Consider the following 15,334-nt stretch of genomic DNA (forward strand, 5'->3'; position numbering starts at 1 on the left):
TTTAAATTTTTTTTAAGAGTGTAAAAAGTATTTTTGGTAAGCCAACTTCTCATCCAACCAAGTTTTTGGAAGAGGGGGTCAGCTCCAATTGTACAGTCATTAACCATGTACCTTAACAAGATGAATAAAACAGATCAAAATATTTACATACTAAACAATCTTAATTCCATAAATGCAGCCCAACAGCATCTATACCTGACTGTCTAGCAGTGGCAATGGAAACGCTTCAGGAGGAGGCAGCCTGCTATTAGATGCACTATTACTTGAAACTTTTAAGAAGCACCTAAAATGACTCCTCTTGGGCTAGTTTCCTACTGTATTACACACCTAAAATCTTGCTCTATTGTAACAGATCGAGACACAAGTTATCTTATAAATTAAAGGGCAAATTGTCTCATCAAAAATGGGAGATTAGGGGTGCAAACGGGGAACACAACTGATATGCTTAAGACACAGGGGCAGCCACCTTTGTTTTAAGGAATCATATTAATCAGAAACTGTTTTCCCAAGTGAACTGAGGGAGCAAGAAGTAGGTTTCAGCAGTAAATTCAGAAGTTAGATTACAGTCTTCAAAGCTACACATTTCAGCATCTTCATATTTTAACATATTACTGCTGAGAAAGATTAACTCCAGGCAGAGCTGTAATAAACTAGTTTCTTTTATAATCTAAAATCTAAACTGAAAAGCTACAGTAGATGTAAAAAACAAGGGAGGGGAACGGACATTACTTGGTAAAATCCAGTGACATCTACAATAGTTTTACAGCACGTTTGAGCCCTCTACGGTTTTATATCTCCACCTGCCTTCCATTTAAAAGCTGTTCCTCGTTAATAAAAAAACATCAGACAAAACAGAATGCGAAGTTACTGTTAATGCTGGAAAAACCAGACCAAAGGCAATACATAAAATTAAGCATGTCTAAAAGCCAAAAATTATACTCCCCAAACTTCTGCACGGGAAATAGATTTTTTCTGACATCATTTGATTTAATTTCATTCAGAAGATAGTCATCTCTAAGTCACAATAGTCCAGCAGCAATTCCATTATAATGAATATAAATTGGACAGTTTAGTCAACATCTGAAATGTAACTGCCTTTAGAGTTTCCATCTTCTTAAAGAAAAGATCATCTTAAACTGATCTTGCAAGTGGAGTGATAGTATCTATTTCACTGCAGCATCTTTAGCTTTCTAAGCAGTCAAGCAAATTCAAATAAAATCGCATGTGAACCACGCACAGTATTTCTACTGAGCGATCAACATCTGTGCACAAATGAAAAGGTGCCTCTTTTTAACAGAACGTTCTTTAATACTGAAATTGACAGGATGAGGTTAAAAAAAAACAGATGTGGTACTGAACTGAATATTTTGAAGCAAGTGCCCCAGCTGTGGGGAAAAGTGCATTTAGTTCAGCAGCAAAACAGCACAGTGTGGAGCTATTGTGCTTGGACACAGAAGTTCCATAATGGAAGGAGGTACAAGGCAAGTCAAGATATAAAACCATAGTACGTTGTTAACCAACCTTAAAACTTACATATATTGCAGTGTTTAAAAGTAAGACATTCATTTATTGTACAAGGACTATGAGGAATCCTTAAAATTGCCTGTTGTCGTTTATGACCCAACATTATAACAAAAAAAGATAATATATATTATTTCCTTGCCATTCAACTGTACTGTTAGACCTTATGAATCTGTAACTTCACAAAACAAAAACTGCTCTTCACTGAGACCAATCTGAAAAGGTTACTTGTGCTAGAAAAGACCAACCACAAAAGGCTCAGTTCAGATATGTTATGCCCACAACTGATAACTCAGGGAAGCAAGACTTACAAGAATTCAAGCTTTTTTGACTGCATCTTTTCCACCTACCAGTTGTTTTGATGAGTAAATATTTTTAGTATACAAACCAGCTGATAAAAATTCTTCAACAGAAGCATATAAATTCTAGATTGATTAAAACAGAGCAAATCAAAACAAAACAAAATCCAGTGATTTACTCTGACTGTAAACAATATAAAAACACCGCTTGTTTCAAATCTCAAAATAAATTAAAGAAAATCCCACCAACTTCAGGATGTGTGACCCTACCAGGTTTTGACACATAGGAGAGGGAGGAAAACAGAAAAGAAAAGTTCACCATAAAAGATTGCGCATTTTTTGCAAACTGAAAGTAGATCTAAGTAAAAACTACTCTTTTCCCTTAAATTTAACAACTTTTGAATTTGTTGGCAATTGCTTAAAGTGAACTGGCATTTCCAGATTACTCAGACATACATCCACCAAATTCAGCAAAGAAAACTTAGACAAGCATTTTTACAGAATAAAAAAAATCTAAATGGCTATGATTCCTCTATTAGCAGAAACACATAATGCAGTCTTAAATTTGCCTTTTTATATTATTTATATATTTTTATATATAATATAATATTATATGTATATTATATTATATATAATGACAACATTAATGCAGTTTGTATTTTGTACAGTGTATGGGACAATCCAATTTACATCAGACCATGGCACGATATGGTCCCTGCATTTTTAGGAACTGAATGATGAAGGAGGGTCCCCCAGCAACGATCTGAGGTGGAAGGTGGCTGAGTGGGCAGTTCTCAATACTCATTATTGACAGTTTGCTGCAGAGCGCCAGCTCAAAGGGAAGGCTGTGCAGATTGGGATTGTCATTCAAATACAGTTCTTCCAGATTCTCCAGTGTACCTGGTTAAAATAAAACATTCATAAATATAAAAGTAAAATATCCCTTTTGTTTCACATGGTAAGCTTATAACATATAAGTAGAAGCTTTTAAACTCACAAGGGAAATTCAGTTGGAAATTCTCTACCATGGAAACAACCCATGTCCACTTCTATTTTCAAGCATAGCAACCTCCTTGCCCACAGGTGTCTAAGTAAGAGCCACATTCAGCTCAATTCTCTGTAGTGATGGTCACTGAAAGGTTTCCATTCAAAGTGTGATTTCTACACAAATCAACCAATATGATGTGCTAGAGAGCAGAGTAACATTCTCTTTCTTGCCCATGCTTACCTATCTTGGAGGCCAAAATCCAAACTAGATAACTGTACATCCCTGTATATAGATCCTTTCATTGCAGTCCCTACAGATCACCTATACTAATACTATAAGCACTGCTCCTGTTCTGAGGGCCAGCTCCACTTTAGATTAATAAAAATGGTAAAAAAAAAAAATACAACACTTGTTCATGGCAGGATAGTATTGCACCATTTGTTTGTCAAAGCTTCCCAGTGATGTTGCATTGGGGACACTGGCAGGAGCATTAACTGAGCAAAGACAGGTTTACACAGAGTAATTCTTTAAGGGAGTGAGTGGCATGTGGAAAATGATGTACTTGGACACATACCGCAAAATACCAATAAGAGTTTCAATGCTAACTGGAAGTAGGTATTGTTAGAATTGTTTTACCATTATTTGTATTACTGTAGTTACAATTAGCAGAATTTTTTCTATCATGTAACAGTTCACAGTCGCAGAGTCAGTAATGAGAATATGTAAATCTCTACTGAATACTCCTGCTGCCTTACAACACTCACCTCTTGGTGAAACATCAAAGACCTAGAGGAGAAGCAGAGAGGGTGACAGGCGTGTTAGAGGGTTAAAGAGCATGTTGGGGAAGGAAAGGTTTCAGGACCACTGGTGGACTGGGAGAGCGTGCGAAAGGTTCAGAGTACAAGCAGGGGAACCACATGTAGAATCTGAGGAAGATTGGGGAGCCAGGGTGAGAGACTGCAAAGCAGAAAGGGCAGAGTTGAGCAGAACTCTGAGCGCTATCTGATAATTCTACATGAGACAATCAAATTTGAAAACTTTAATAACCAGTCTCTACCACTCACTAGAGTGTTTTAAACATAGTAATTTATTTTAACTCTATAGATTAGAGTATAAGGCACCTGAGCTCAACTAATTTATGATCTAGAATGCATAGGGCCAGGTTTAGCTGAGATTTGGCCCTTCTCACTCCAACACATGTGCAAGATTTGCACTGGCTGTGATGGTGTTTCACTGGAGCTGCTGACACTGCTGAAGTATCTCTGTTTCCCTCTTCTCTAGCCATGTGGCGCTGTATTTCTCACTCGTTTTCATGGTGTTTAGGTCTCTTTTATTCTCTTTCCTCTCCTTTCCCTGTATTTCCTTCTCCTCTTCTCTTGTCTCAGCAAGGCGAGCAGCAGTGTGATGATATGCAAATGGAAAGATTTGTAGAAGAAAAGTGCCTCTCCTAGATTCCCTCTGCAGCCCCTTCCCTCACATAAAATTTTACTTCTGCAGCGTGGCCAGAAAGAAAAGTCATAGGATTAGTCTGATTCCTTTCCTAATGAGTCTTTACAGGGAAATGGTTGGAAAGGAAAGTTGTCGAACACTGACTGGCACTACACAATCGTATAAATTTATCTTTAGCACAGTGTGTGAAGAGCTTGATAGAGAAGGAAACTACTTAATCCAAGTCAGTTTCCTGCTACAAGTTCTTCACACACAGGGTAATTAATCAGAAAAAGCTAAGTCATTTCTCTCATGAAAATAGAGAAAGCATGTAATATTATAGTGCTGGCAGAAATTTCAAGTAGGGGTGCATACCTCCTCACAATAAAAGTTTCTCCTTGAATTTTGTGGTCTTTGTTTATGAACACAATAAATGTCTATCATTGTGTGTCTCCCAGAGGTATTTGGAGGTTATTGCTTAACCATCCTGTATATTTATATTTATCAGAAATAGCACCTTACCAATTTCTTCAGGAAGGTGTGTGAGAAGATTCTCTCCTAGCCCAAGATGTGTCAGATTGATGAGGTGACCAATTCCTCTTGGAAGGGTGGTCAACTGATTATTAGTCAAGACCAATTTCTGGTGGAGAAATAAGTTCTTAAAATTACTAACAGTGCCTTCAAACAGCCGAGTAACATCAGAAAATGTAGTTATTGAATTGACAGATTGTATCTCCAGCATAAGGAGGGAAATCTCTAGTTCTCTATGGCATTCAAATTCTCTGTTAACTATTATTAAACTTAATAAACAACACGCACTTTTATCCAAGGATATGAAGGCACTTCATAAGCTTTACTGAAACCTCAGGACAATTCTGTGAAGTCATTATTTTATTCATTTTATACCTGGTCAAACTGGGGCAGAGAAGAGAAGTTACTAAGTGTAACGGGAGGTTCTTTGAGATGTGTGGTCCCTATCTGTATTCCACACATAGGCACACATGCACCTGAGTCTGGAAGTTTTTCCAAGCAGTGTCTGTTCATCTGTACATGCACAGTATCGCCCCTCGTGCTCCTGACCCAGGGTTTAAAGGGTGGTGCGGGTCAATGCCACCCCATTTCCTCCTGTTACCGCAATGTAACCAAGTCCAAAGCAGAGGGGAAGGAGGGCGGGTAGTGGAATATAGATAGGAACCACACATCTTGAAGACCTCCAGTTACAGTAAGTAACCTTTCTTTCTTGTGCAGCTCCCTATGTGTATTCCACACGTGGGTGACTTGCAAGCAGCAATCAGCGTGGAGTTGGGTGCAAGGAGGCTGGCAGCAGAGCTGTTTGTAAGACGGTCCTTCCTACTGCCACATCCATGGCTGTCTCGAGTCAGGGCATAGTGTGCCGTAAATGTGTGGACAGATTGCCAAGTCACAGCTTTGTAAATGGGATGCCAGATAATGCTGTGGAGGCTGCTTGCGGTCATGTGGAGTGAGCTGTAACACTCCTGAGAGGGGGAAGTTTTGCTATCTTATAGCATTTTAGCATGCATCCCCCTCCTTAGAAATCCTCTGTGAGGATATGGCTTGCCCCTTAATCTTTCTACTATGGTGACAGAGTCTTGAAAACTTTCTAACGGCTTGGTTCTTTGCAGGTAGTATGCCTGGGTACATCTGACATCAAGGGAGTATAGTTTCTTGTCCTCAGGAGAGGCATGAGGTTTTGGAAAAATATAGGTAAGTGAGTTGATTGGCTGATATGCAATTTGGACACAGTCTTGGGGAGGAATTTGGGGTGTAGCTGGAGGGAGACCTTCCTCCTGGAATACTGTGTAGGGAGGGTCTGCCATCATGGCCACTAGCTCACTGACCCTTCTGGCCGAAGTGATGGCTATCAAGAATGCCACTTCCATGGGGAGGTGGGTCAGGGCACAGGTTGCCATAGGTTCGAAGGACAGCCCTGCGAGAGCTGACAGGACAAGGTTAAGGTCCCACAGGGGCGTGGGTTTGATGACCGGTGAGAAGGTTCTGATTAAGCCCTTCATAAACTGCACTGTTGTCAGTTGTGCGAAGATATAGCATCACTCTACTGGGGGAAAGAAAGCGATAATCACTGCTAGGTACGCACGCAGCAAGCTAAGGACTAAAACCTGATGTTTTCAGGGCGAGGAGATACTTGAGGATAATCTGAATGCCCACCGTGACGAGGGAATGGTGACAGCAGCATGCCCAATCAGCAAAGTGGCGCCATTTAGCCCAGTAGCACATTCTGGTTGATTCTTTCCTGCTTTGGTTAAGGATCTCCTGGACCGAGGCAGAGCATGAGCGTTCCATGTCTGACGCCCATCCAAACACTGAGCCATGAGGTGGAGTGAGCTTGGGTTGTGGCGCCTGAGTCTGTTCTGCAGATGGGCAGATCCTGATGGGTGGGTGTATGGACAGCCTTAGGAGATCCGTGAATCAGAACTGTCTGGGCCAACTGGGTGCTAGAAGGATGATGGTGGCTGTGTCTCAGTGAATCTTCTGAGGAACTTGTGGTACAAGGGGAATAGGGGGAAAAAATGTATTGGAGGTCACCCAAGGGAGCAGGAGAGTGTCACTCTGAGTTGCTGCCGATGGCCCTCCCGGAGCAGAACATGAGAAACTTTCTGTTAATCTGGGATGTAAAGAGGTCCCATAGGAGAGTACCCAACTGTGCAAAGATGTTGGTCAAAACTGTGTTGTGTATTTCCCAGTCATGGTCTACATAGACACTTCTGCTTAGTCTGTCCACTACAGAGTTCTGAGTGAATGGGAGATACGCGGCCTGTAAGGAAACCTGATTTCTGACATACCAGATCCACAGTCTGACTGCCTCCAGGCAGAGGAGACAAGATCACACTCCTTCCTGTTTGTTTGTTTTTTTTTAATATATATATATATATATAAAACCATGGTGATATTGTCCAATAGAATTTGCACGTGGAGGGAGCATATGATGGGAAAGAAGGCCTTGCAGGCTATGCGGACTGCTCTCAGTTCCAGCAGGTTTTTAGGCCACCTGGCTTCCCATGGTGTCCATGTACTCTGGGCCCATGGTAGGCCAGGTGAGCGCCCCATCCTGTAAGGGAGGCATCCATCACAATGGTGGCTCCTCAGTATTGGAGGGCTGCAGGGGGTTCCCACCACGGTCTGCGTCGGGTTGGACTACCAAGCAAGAGAGGCAAGAACTCCTGAGGGAACAGTAGCTCTGTAGTTAATGTGGTCCTTGGTCAGCCTGTAGGTAGAGTGGAGCTGGGCAAAAGGTGTCACATACTTGCATGCAGCCATGTGGCCCATGAAGGAGAGGCACCAACACAGCATAATGCGGGGTTTGTGGGTGACATGCGTGATCAGGCTGCTCATCGTGTAAAATCTGTCCACTGGAAGGAAAGCTCACACTGAGACAGAGTCCAGCCTTGCTCCTATTAAATTTATTGTCTGTGTAGGTGACAAAATGGACCTGTCTTCGTTTATGCAGACACCTAAGGAGGCAAGGAGACATTGAAGGGAATCTATCGTGAAGACAACTTCTTGTCGGGAATGTCCCACCAGAAGCTAGCTGTGCAGGTATGGGAACACCGTATTTCCCTGGCATTGCATCTAGGCTACTACTACCGTGAACGCTTTCTTTCACAAAGCCCCGTGATGCTATCGCAAGACCAAAGAGAGGATGTGCAACTGGTATTGTTGCTGTGTAATCCTGAATTGTAGGAATTTCCTATGTGATGGGTGAATGTCCACAAGGAAATATGCATCCTTCATGTCAAGAGGTGTGAACTACCCCACCCCCCACCCCTTCCTGGAGGAAGATGATTACCAATGCCAATGTAATCATTGTGAATTTCAGCTTCCTGATGAAAATATTGAGCTGTCGAAAGTCCAGAATGGATCTCCACCTTCCACGGGGATGAGAAAATATGGGGAGCAGAACCCTCTTTCTCGCTATTGAGGCAGGATGCTCGCTATCACTCGCCGGTGGAGTACGAAGTCTGTCTCTTGTTGATTAATCAATTGGTGGGAGAGGTCCCCCAGGGGTGGTCAGGTAGGAGGTTTGTGCGGAGAAAAGGAAAGGAAATCTTGGAGTATCCATGATGGATAATCTCCAGAACTCAACTGTCCATGGTGACCTCACTCCAAATGTGGGTGAAGGAGGTAAGGCAGCCTCCAAAGATGATGGGTGGTGAAGTAGGCATAATCAGTGGTGGTATGCACAGGTATGCAGGTCTTGATCCGGATATCAAAAGTGGCCTTTGGCTTGCAGTTGGGAGTACATGGATGACGTGGTAGTGTTGGAGCCGGGAAACAGCCTCTCTGGGATCTCAGGTCACTTGCAAGGGGGTTCAGGTGGATGATGGTAGTAAGAGAGATAGGAAGGTGGCCATGGTCTGAAGGGCTGTTTCTGATGTATTCTTGTGGGGGCTGAAGCATAGATATCAGAGACCTGAGGGTGGATCTCGAGTCATTCAGGGAATGCAAAGTCTCGTCTGCCTTTTCACTGAAAAGATTGGCCTCAGCGAAAGGGAGGTCCTGAATAGTATTTTGGACCTCCCTTGGGAAGCCCGATGATTGGAGCCAAAAGTTTCTATGCATGACCAACCCTGTAGCCAAGGACACCATGACCTGGAAAGCCACCTTTGCCACCAGCCTCCCCTCCTTCATCAAGGAGTGCAACTGGGCCTGATCTTCCCCAGGGGCCTTGTCTTTGAACTCCGCCAGCCTGGCGTAGGTATTAAAGTTGTATTTAGCCAATGATGCCTGGTAATTGGCTATATGAAACTGAAGGCCTGCTGAGGACAAGACCTTACTGCCCAGGAGATCCAGCCTCTTTGACCCTTTCTCTGGCAGGGTGGATTTCTGATGGTGCTGCTGAGCCCCTTCCACAGCCACTTGCACCACTAGTGAATTAGGGGAAGGGTGTGTAAAAAGGAAATCAGCCCCCTTGGCAAGCTTGCTTCCGGATGGGGGCACACTATGCAGCTATGTGCCAAACCATTCTGGCCAGTTGTAGTATGGCCTCGTTTATGAAAAGGGCCACCCTGGATGGCCCCTGGGGCTATAAGATGTCCAGGAGATGGTGCTGGGGGTCCTGGACCTCCTCCAATGGGATTTACAAGTCAGTAGGCACCCTTTGGAGAAGATCTTGATATTGCCAATGGTCATCTGGCAGAGAGGGTGGCAAAAGGGATGAACAAGTCATCCATTGATGAGGCGGCTCCGGTCGGAACTGGTGGTACTGGCTCAGTGTCTTCCTCCTCATACATCGACAGAAGCAGCTGACGAGAGGGCGACGAGTGGCAGGACTCCTGCAACGGTGCCAGTGTCTGCTATAAGGGTGCCCAGTATGGACAGAAGGAGGGATCTATTAGTCACAGTGGGCCCACAGGAAATGATATCAGGCATCCCTGGCGAAGGGGGGTCATAGCCAGGAGGATAGGGCTGCTGCAGCTGTCTGGGCTGCACTGTGTCGGAGATATCAGTGGGACTGGCTCCTCTGAGTCTGAGGACAGTGCCATCGGAAACAGTGGTATTGTTGGTACTGGGAGGCCCCTGTATGATGGAAAGGGAAGGGGTCTCTCCTGTGGCAGTAGCAGAGGTTCATGCTCCAGGGTAGGAACCTCCCTGAGAACCGTCAGACCCGACAGAAGTAGAGACTGCAGATAGTGGAGGAAGACCTCATCCAGTGTCAGAAAAGCGTCCATATGGCCTGAAGTCCACAGGGTTCCCATCAAGACACCGGAGGGACCTGGTTTCACTGCCGGAGCTGGCCAGTCTCCATATTGCTGAAGCAGTACCAATGGTACATCCGGACTGGCGCTCGTGGACGCAATTGGCCTATCTTTGTCCCTATCGGATCCCTCTTCTTCGCCTTACCCTCCAGCCGAGGGGCCCCAAGTGACAGTTCTGTGGGATCTGTACATGACATCTCACCCGACCTGGCATGGCTTGTGGAGCAAATATGCTTCTTGTAGGCAGTCCACTGTGTGGATATGCCGTTATGTCCATGAGAGTGTTTCTTACTGTCACGGGCAGCCCTGTGTCGTTGGGCTTCAGTGCCAGTGGCTCCGCTCCATTGTTCATGCTCAGAACTGTATTGCTGGCCAGCTGAAGCTGATATACAGGGGGGTCTCCCAGGCCAAGCTCAGATCAAGGCCTCTTCCATCAGATGCTTCCTCAGCCTGAGTTCTTGAGCCTCTCTGGTTCTGGGGTGGGAAGGACTTACAGATGCTGCACTTCACCGAGATAAGGGCCTCACCCAGACAACAGAGACACCACTGATCCGTGTTGAGGATGGAAAAGGAGCAAGGACAAGAAACGCAGTTCTTGAAGTCCAGGACCCTGGGCATAGTCCCTGGGATAAAGAGAGTTTCCCCCCGACTTGGGGTGGGGGGAAAGAGAAGATATACACACACTCTTTTAGAGACTTAGAGTGAAAGGCAGGATTTCAACTCAGGCCACGTGGCATCGACCCGCAACACCCCTTAAACTCTCAGTCAGGAGCACGAAGGGAGATACTACGCACATGTGGGTCAATGGACACTGCTTGGAAAAACTGCTGGACTCGGCCACGGCACACATGTATACCCACATGTGGAAAACACATAAGGACCAGCACTTGAAGAATTAAATGTTGTTTTCCCAAGGTCAACCAGAGACTCAATGGCAGAACCAGGAATAAAACTCAAGAGTCCTGATTCTCTATACTCTTCGCTAACAGTAAACTCCTTCCGTTAACTTTCCTTAAAGAGCTAGATACCATCAATTTAAGTGAGAAAGGTACCAATTAGCCTGTTGTAAGTAAAAGGCTTAGTATGTTTATCTCCTCTCATTATTGTTTCACCTGCAGATCCTTAAGGTAAGCAATTTCATTTGGCAAGGATTCCAATTTGTTCTCCTCTAGATCCAACTCTCTTATTTTCCGTAGGTTTCCAATGCCATGGGGAAGTTTCTTCAGAAGATTATTTGACAAGATAAGAACCTGAAGAAAAAAAACAGGGAAAATTTTAAGTAATGCAGCAAGTGCCAACTAAAAGCGAATCCCTTTAGACTTCAGAATTAAGTGTTAAGTATTGCTTAAGTAGCATTCAATAGAATGCAAAATTAACACACTGTTTAACAAGTTTTGTAAAACTCCTGTGAAACTGAACTAAAGGACAAAGTTAAACTTAAATCAGTAATCAAAGTTAACAGGTTACAAAATGGAGTTTAACGGAAGTGAAGTTTAAATTCAGAACAATAGATTTCAGATTAACAGGACTATTTAAAAAATGTACATATTTTTAAAATGAACAGTGGAGAAACAAAGAGCTAAGCGCCCATTTTAACCAAATGAATCAAGAAAAACAGACTACTACATAATTCCCCTTTCATTTATATTCTTTCACATGCCCGCCTCAGTGCTATCCCTTATGCTCAACAAACCTCCCCACCTCCTCTTACTTTTTATGCCACCTTCAAGAAGCTGGTTTTGGGAAGGGACTAATATAACAAAATACTTGGCCACTCTACACACATGCATTGGTCTCCGATAACGACCTCCCTCATCAGTCCCCTTTTTTAATTCCTCTGGTGCTCTCAGTTACTGTTTGCTCTCATTTTAAATTAGGACTTGCTTACCGGGGGACATGCAGGAAAATTAACTGAAGGTCTGAGTGTAAAGAGGATTAGTCAAACTGCATTAAATCCCTGTGTGAGCATTCTTATTGAGAATTCAAGTGTCATCAACTCAATTTAGATTAATTCACTTCCAAAGTACATCAAATTAAGCCCACTTTAATTCTGAATAAGAGTGTCCACACAGCATTTTCTCAACTTTAACTAATCCACTTTAAAAATTATTTTGGATTAATTTTCTTGAGTGTCTCCATCTAGACAAGACCTCAGATTGTAAACTCCTTCAGGTAGAAAATTTGTCTTTTCTATGCTGTAAAGTCCCATGCTTATGTTCTTATGTTATGTTCTTATGCTCATCTACGAAGCCACGTAATTCATTCAAGAATAGTTTGCAGTAATATAGCACCTTTCTCCAGAGCAGCTTAAGGTTGCTTACAGGCAACTCATAACTCCTCAGTGAGGTAGGTAGTTAGGCACAGAAGTGAAGGGCTGCATTTTTAGTGGTGCTGAGCACCCACAAATCCCTGTTAAATCAACAGAGCTGCAGGTGCTTAGATCCTGATAATCCATGCTCTAAAAGCAGGGGTGGGCAAACTATGGCCCGCGGGCTGCATCCGGCCCCCCAGCTGTTTTAATCCGACCCTTGAGCTCCCACTGGGGAGTGGGGTCTGGAGCTTGTCCCATTCTGGCGCTCCAGTAGGGGAGCAGGGTAAGGGGCTGCGCCACGCGGCTCCCAGAAGCAGAGGCATGTGCCCCCTCCAGCTCCTCCGCACACTGCCCCTGCCCCCAAGTGCCTCCCACGCAGCTCCCATTGGCCAGGAAGCACGGCCAATGGGAGCCAGAGAAGGGACATGCTGCTGCTTCCAGAGTTCCTTGAGGTAAGCGCCGCTCAGAGCCTGCACCCCTGAACCACACACCCCCACTCCCGCACCCCAACCATCTGCCCCAGCCCTGATCCCCCTCCCGCCCTTCAAAGCCCTCGGTCCCAGCCCGGAGCACCCTGCTACACCTCAGCCCCCTCATCCCCCCTCACCCCATCCCAGAGCCTGCACCCCCAGCCGGAGCCCTCATTCCCCCCCATACCCTCCCTGTGCCCCAGCCCTGATCCCCCTCCTGCCCACCGAAACCCAGTCCCAGTCCGGAGCACCCTCCTACACCCCAAACCACTCATCCTCAGTCCCACCCCAGAGCCCACACACTCAGCCAGAGCCCTCACCCCCCTCCCACACCCTAACCCCAATTTCATGAGCATTCATGGCTCGCCATACAATTTTTATACCCTGATGTGGCCCTCGGGCCCAAAGGTTTGCCCACCCCTGCTCTAAAGGCTATTTCTACATTGCAGCTGGCAGCAAACCTCCCAGCCCAGGTAGACAGACTGACAGATTTGTGCTAATGGGGCTCCAGCTAGTGCACATTAAAAAGAGCAGTGTGGATGTTGCAGCTCCCGTGGAGACTCAGGCAAGTTGCCCAAGCTCAGACCTGGAGGATTGGGCAGGCTCAAGAGCCCAAGCTGACACCCAAGCCACAACTTCCACACTGCTACTTTTAACGTGCTAGCTCAAGACCAGCTAGCACAAGTCTGTCTAACTAGACTGGGAGGCTCGCTCCTTGCTGCAGTGAAGACTTACCCTTAGTGACATCATCAAGGCCAGACAGCTCTGGAGGGGTGTCCGGCTGGCTTTGGATAGTTAAGATCTCTCAGCTAAACCCAATAGGGTCTGGGAATTGATCCCAGCACTGTGCTAGAATTGCTTGGTATTTCTCCTTTCCAATCCTACCATGTTATTGTTTTACGATATTAACACAAACACAAAAGTGAGTAGTTTAACAGTTAATGCAAAATTCTACACCAATGCATCATTAGGGTTGTCTGCAGTATTGTTGGAGCTGTGTCGGTCCTGGATATTAGAGAGACAAGGTGAGGGAGGTAATGTCTTTTATCGGACCAACTTCTGTCCGTGAGAGAGAAAGCTTTCATGCTTACACAGAGCTCTTCTTCAGGTCTGATAAACTTAATCAGGTTAGGATTGCACAGTTAAAGTCAGGAAATTCCAAAGTTAAGGTTAGTCAATAATAATGTGGTCTGGTTGCATATCCTGTGTATTTTAAGGTACATACTAAACAATATGAATAGTAACGTATTAAACTACGAATCTAAAAGAAAAACAGATCAGAAAATATTACTGTGACACAGGGTCAGAAAGGGTTACACAACTAGTAGGTTAACTGATCCAGATTCAACCTTTAGAGACATATTAAAGGATATGTAAATGGTAATTAGGGCCATTTCACGTTAGATAGACTAGAATTAGAAATGCAAACCTGTCTGTTTAGAGAATTAGAGGTAATGCTAACTGTAAGTGTTCTTTCTTATATCCTTAGGTGTTAACCATGTAACCGAACAGTTCCTGTCTATTGCTGAATTCTGTTAACATTTTCTTTTGATCTCTGAATTAACATTTAAATGAACTGTGAATGTAGTGATATCACTGTCAATCTCTCTTTGAAGTATGTAGCAAACTACCTGTAAATAACGGGAGATAGGCAGTTGCCTTATGTTAATCCATGTAGCTAATTATCAGTGATGCTTAGGAAATAGGTGGTCTACTTCAAAGCTAGGATAATTGCCTACTGTTCACCCAAGGACTGCATGCTGTCAAGAGGCTGCCCGGGAATCATACAAAGGGCTTTTAGGACCTGATCCTTTCATCTCAGATGTGCTTAAGCTTCATCGGGGGAAGTTTGAGTCCCAAGACTGAGATCTCCAGTCCCATCTGGATCACCCTGATATTGGACACTGGACTAAAACTATGGATTAATTCTGAAAGAACTCTTTTCAACTCTGAAGTTCACCATATCTACTATGAAACTGATATACATACAGACTGAACAGAGTTTTTAGAATGATCTTTCAACCAATACTCTCTTCTTTTTAAATAAATTTTAGATTAATTAATAAGAATTGGCTGTAAGCATGTATTTCGGTAAGATCAGAAATATTCAGTGACCTGGAGGGTAATGTGTCCAATTTTTATATGATGAACAAGATTTTCAGTAATCCTCTTCATATTTGACTTGGATCTCTAGGAGGAAGTCCAAGGCTGGGTTGCTTTAAGGGAACTGTGTTTTTGGCTTCTGGGTAACCAGTAAGGTATTGTGGAAGCTGTTTTGTTGCTGGCTTGGTGAATCTAAGTATTAGAATAACCACCAGTTTTGGTGATTGTCTGCCCCATTCTTCGCAGTTTGCCCTAATTGAGCAATCTCAGCGTGACTCCCCTGTGACCCCAATCCACAATTACCAATGTGCAATGTGGCTGAATTAAAATTGCTGTACGAACTTTCATTTTTGCATAAACATTGCATAAGCAGTTCTGTTTAATTCCCTAGTGTTTTTACCTAGTTGTAAAATTACCTAATTTTATAACATAAATATGCCCTTAGCTATTGGCACTCTAACAACAAAATCTGTTTAATG

The 15,334-nt window shown here is 44.0% G+C and overlaps 1 protein-coding gene across 4 annotated transcripts in view; it reads right to left on the bottom strand.

Annotated features, from left to right (window-relative positions):
- Window positions 1-2,468: 2,468 nt before the first annotated feature.
- SHOC2 (SHOC2 leucine rich repeat scaffold protein) overlaps window positions 2,469-15,334 on the bottom strand; it is a 96,439-nt gene continuing 83,573 nt past the window's right edge. For 2 of the 4 annotated variants that reach the window (XM_074959358.1, XM_074959357.1), the window contains 3 exons: window positions 11,084-11,221; window positions 4,759-4,876; window positions 2,469-2,720 (listed from right to left, as the gene is read on the bottom strand). In XM_074959358.1, the coding sequence (XP_074815459.1) occupies window positions 2,512-2,720; window positions 4,759-4,876; window positions 11,084-11,221 (465 nt within the window). In that variant the 3' untranslated portion in view covers window positions 2,469-2,511. Of the gene's footprint in view, window positions 2,721-3,570; window positions 3,595-4,087; window positions 4,300-4,758; window positions 4,877-11,083; window positions 11,222-15,334 lie in introns of those variants that run through there. The other 2 variants (XM_074959360.1, XM_074959359.1) reach the window with 2 other exon arrangements.

The sequence above is a fragment of the Natator depressus genome, chromosome 7 (assembly GCF_965152275.1).
Source record: "Natator depressus isolate rNatDep1 chromosome 7, rNatDep2.hap1, whole genome shotgun sequence".
NCBI lineage: Eukaryota > Metazoa > Chordata > Testudines > Cheloniidae > Natator > Natator depressus.